Genomic DNA, 3,585 nt, shown 5'->3' on the forward strand with positions numbered 1-3,585 from the left:
TTTGAATAAATTTCACAATTAAATTTTCTTGAAAGTTTTATGCTCGTCTTTGATGCCGGTTCATGCTTTAAATATTTCGTAAACTCTGCCCCTCAGAGATTAGATGCGAATCCAAGAGGGACGGTGTCAGTAGGACCGTGAGTGTTTTTACTGCCCGGATTTATATCAGATGTACAGGACGGCGGCAGAATAATGGCCTCGTTTTGAATGCGGTATTGCTCTATAGACGTATATGCAATGCAATTCTTACGTGTTTTATAAAAAAAAAAGTTACTTTGCAGTGTCACCCTCTCTTTTGCGTGTTGGTATAATAATTAAAATAATTTGTTTACCAATTAAAAAAGAAACGTAGGATGCTCAAAAGGATCGAATTAATTAATCTAATGTCTGACTACTGTCAGCAAAATGATGTATGATGTGGTAATGTCGCAAGAATCACTCATACTAATGACTTCAACGCTATTAGGGAATGAAGCGATGTTTCTGTTGTTATCATAATTGATGGAGCATTCGTTCTTCGGCCTGAGTGGTATAGGTGGTCCGTGTCGCCATGGCGTCACCAACAACACTCTTCAATAATTTAGTTAAAAAAGAAGAAAATTGCTACATCGATGCTGTATCGAAGGCCTACCTTTGGATGGAAGTGGTGTTAGGCCTCAACAGGCTGGTCTTTTCCCTTAAAATAAAACCGATTTTTATTTTATTGGCATCTGCGTACAGTATTTTTTGCTGTGCTATTGTATTTTACGACGCATTCTTTTTTTACCCTTTGTTCATGGACCGTCTTGACATAGGGTTAGATTCCGTGCACTATCTATTGGGTGTCATATTGAGTTCAATAGTTTGGAAGCGATTACAGCATTATTATCTGAGGTTACAGGATTTTGACACGACGATCGGTTGCAGACCAAAAATATCATCGTCATCGGTGAAAAACTTAATTTTGATGTGTATTGCGGTATCTCTCACGATTCTCGTTGTACCGTATGAATGGTACACGTTCGACCAACTTGTCGGTTCACTGATGCTGTTGCCGGTGCATCTTCTATTTCTAATTGATATTCATTTCTACGGACATCTGCTGAGCCTGCTTGTTCCGAGACTCCGACTGATCAATTATTATATGAAAATGTCATTGAGCCACCACAGTAAAGTGGTAGTTCCAAAAATTGTCGAATTGACATTCAAGAGTGTTATTTTGGAATCTCAAAATTGTCAAATGAAGAAACTGATGGACCTTTACTGTATGATAATCAACGCGTACGACATACTCATTGATGCTATCAAGTGGCAGGTGAGTGATTAGTAGGGGAGATAGGACTACAATTTTTTCATGACCTTTACAATTCCATCATGTCATCTGTCCGTAATGTTTATATTTATATTTATATTTATTTATTTAATACAGTGCAAGCTTACAGTACTACACCAATTGCTCGCAATGTTGTCCGTGTCTCAGCCATTTTATTCGGAAACAATACATTATATTTTAATGAAATCTTATTTTAGAATATTTGCTTGTTACAGTTTGTAATGGTGCTAACTGCGTTGTTTATCTCCATTCTTACTTTTTCATACAAAACCGCTTTGATGGTAATACGTAGCGAAGTAAGTATTATTAATTATCTATTTATCAGTCATTGTCTATTTTTATTTATTTAGTAATTTCGTTAGTAGTGTATAGGTCGTTTGTAGGCTATACCGGCTTTTTCCCGAGAGCGCTAGCAAATACTAACTTAGTCTAAGAGAGCCCTCACATCGCTGATCCCAACATTATGATGAGTGAAATATTTTTTTTATATATTCAAGTGAAATTTATCCATTTATGTAACGGGTTCTCGAGGGTTAAAGATAAAAAAAATCTTTGTAACAAATATACATTTCTAAATAACGAATGAGACAAACGACACCTCAGTGAAGGTGCCCAAATCATTTGCCAACGACATAAGGATTCATGTATTTATTTAGATTTGGGAGGCGTTTATGGATAACGCTATTAGGTACTTACCTCTCAAGTCTTATAGAATCGAGCCACACGATTGAAGTCCACTTGTTACCGTATCATAATTCCATAAGGCTGTTCATTTACATATTGACGAACACTCTCTTTAGAAACCTTTCTACAACGTCGCGATAGAGTCATCATTCCACTGTATACGGCTGTTTCCGCTGTTCGCTCCGTGCATCTTCGCCGACCAGATCCAGGAGGAGGTGCGCCGCTTGAGAGAGCTGCTGGCTTCTAGGCTCTACGAGAACAAACTAAGTAACGTATCAGTACCTAGCTTAACAAACAACATATTATTCCACTATGCTCGCTAAAGCTCGCTGTTTGATCATTATGTCTGACTAATAAGTAATATCATTGAGTGAATAAAACATTGAGTTAATTATTGTTAATATAGAAAAGCCTGTTAATATACGAACTATACGAGGCTCCGCCTGTGGCTTACTTCCCATTGAAGTCGTTTGAATTTCATAAAATCCTGAGTTAAGTAGCTCTACAACATTAGAAGCTTCAAATTTAAAGTTTCTACCTTCAACGGTTTAGACTGTGCGTTATGTTTTTGTTTTTACATGTGGTACTAAATACCTTGTAATATTTCAGACAAGCCGGGTCGTAGCGTGGCGCGGGCGCTGCTGTCTCTGACGGAGGCGCGCGACTTGTCCTTCTCGCTGCTGCAAATCTTCGACATCGACATTTCTCTCCCATTCAAATTCATGGGGCTGCTCTTGACTTACCTTATCATACTGTTGCAGTTCGAAAAAGTTATCAACCCTTAAGTGTTATTGTGTATTGAGAGTTATTTGTTTAATAAATGATAGTTCGTGTGCAACGTATTGGTGCTTGATTTACTTAATCTTAAGACATGTTCATTTATCTAGATTTAAAAAATATTTGCAAAACTCTCTTGCTCCATGCAAAAAAGACCATTTCACTTTGTTTCAATGAAAGCGCTCGTGAAATGTGAATTGTAAGATAATTTTGTACATAAACGTTTCTAAATTGTAGTCATTTTACTGATGATCATTATGTTGCAACAAAATTAAGTAACCCTTAATTAAGTAACTTTAATATAATTCAAAACTAAAAAAGCGGCCAAGTGCGAGTCGGACTCGCCCATGAAGGGTTCCGTATTTACGCGATTTATGACGTATAAAAAAAAAACTACTTACTAGATCTCGTTCAAACCAATTTTCGGTGGAAGTTTACATGGTAATGTACATCATATATTTTTTTTAGTTTTATCATTCTCTTATTTTAGAAGTTACAGGGGGGGGGGGGACACACATTTTACCACTTTGGAAGTGTCTCTCGCGCAAACTATTCAGTTTAGAAAAAAATGATATTAGAAACCTCAATATCATTTTTGAAGACCTATCCATAGATACCCCACACGTATGGGTTTGATGAAAAAAAAAATTTTGAGTTTCAGTTCGAAGTATGGGGAACCCCAAAAATTTATTGTTTTTTTTTCTATTTTTGTGTGAAAATCTTAATGCGGTTCACAGAATACATCTACTTACCAAGTTTCAACAGTATAGTTCTTATAGTTTCGGAGAAAAGTGGCTGTGACATACGGACGG

At 36.6% G+C, this 3,585-nt stretch overlaps 1 protein-coding gene across 1 annotated transcript; it reads left to right on the forward strand.

Moving 5' to 3' along the window:
• The first annotated feature begins 361 nt into the window (after positions 1 to 361).
• On the forward strand, positions 362 to 2,781 carry LOC134654280 (uncharacterized). The gene is made up of 4 exons (XM_063509746.1): positions 362 to 1,294; positions 1,528 to 1,593; positions 2,113 to 2,263; positions 2,606 to 2,781. Exons 1-4 carry the CDS (start codon positions 551 to 553, stop codon positions 2,779 to 2,781), a joined length of 1,137 nt encoding a protein of 378 aa, XP_063365816.1. The 5' UTR covers positions 362 to 550.
• The last annotated feature ends 804 nt before the right edge of the window (positions 2,782 to 3,585 follow it).

The sequence above is a fragment of the Cydia amplana genome, chromosome 14 (assembly GCF_948474715.1).
Source record: "Cydia amplana chromosome 14, ilCydAmpl1.1, whole genome shotgun sequence".
NCBI lineage: Eukaryota > Metazoa > Arthropoda > Insecta > Lepidoptera > Tortricidae > Cydia > Cydia amplana.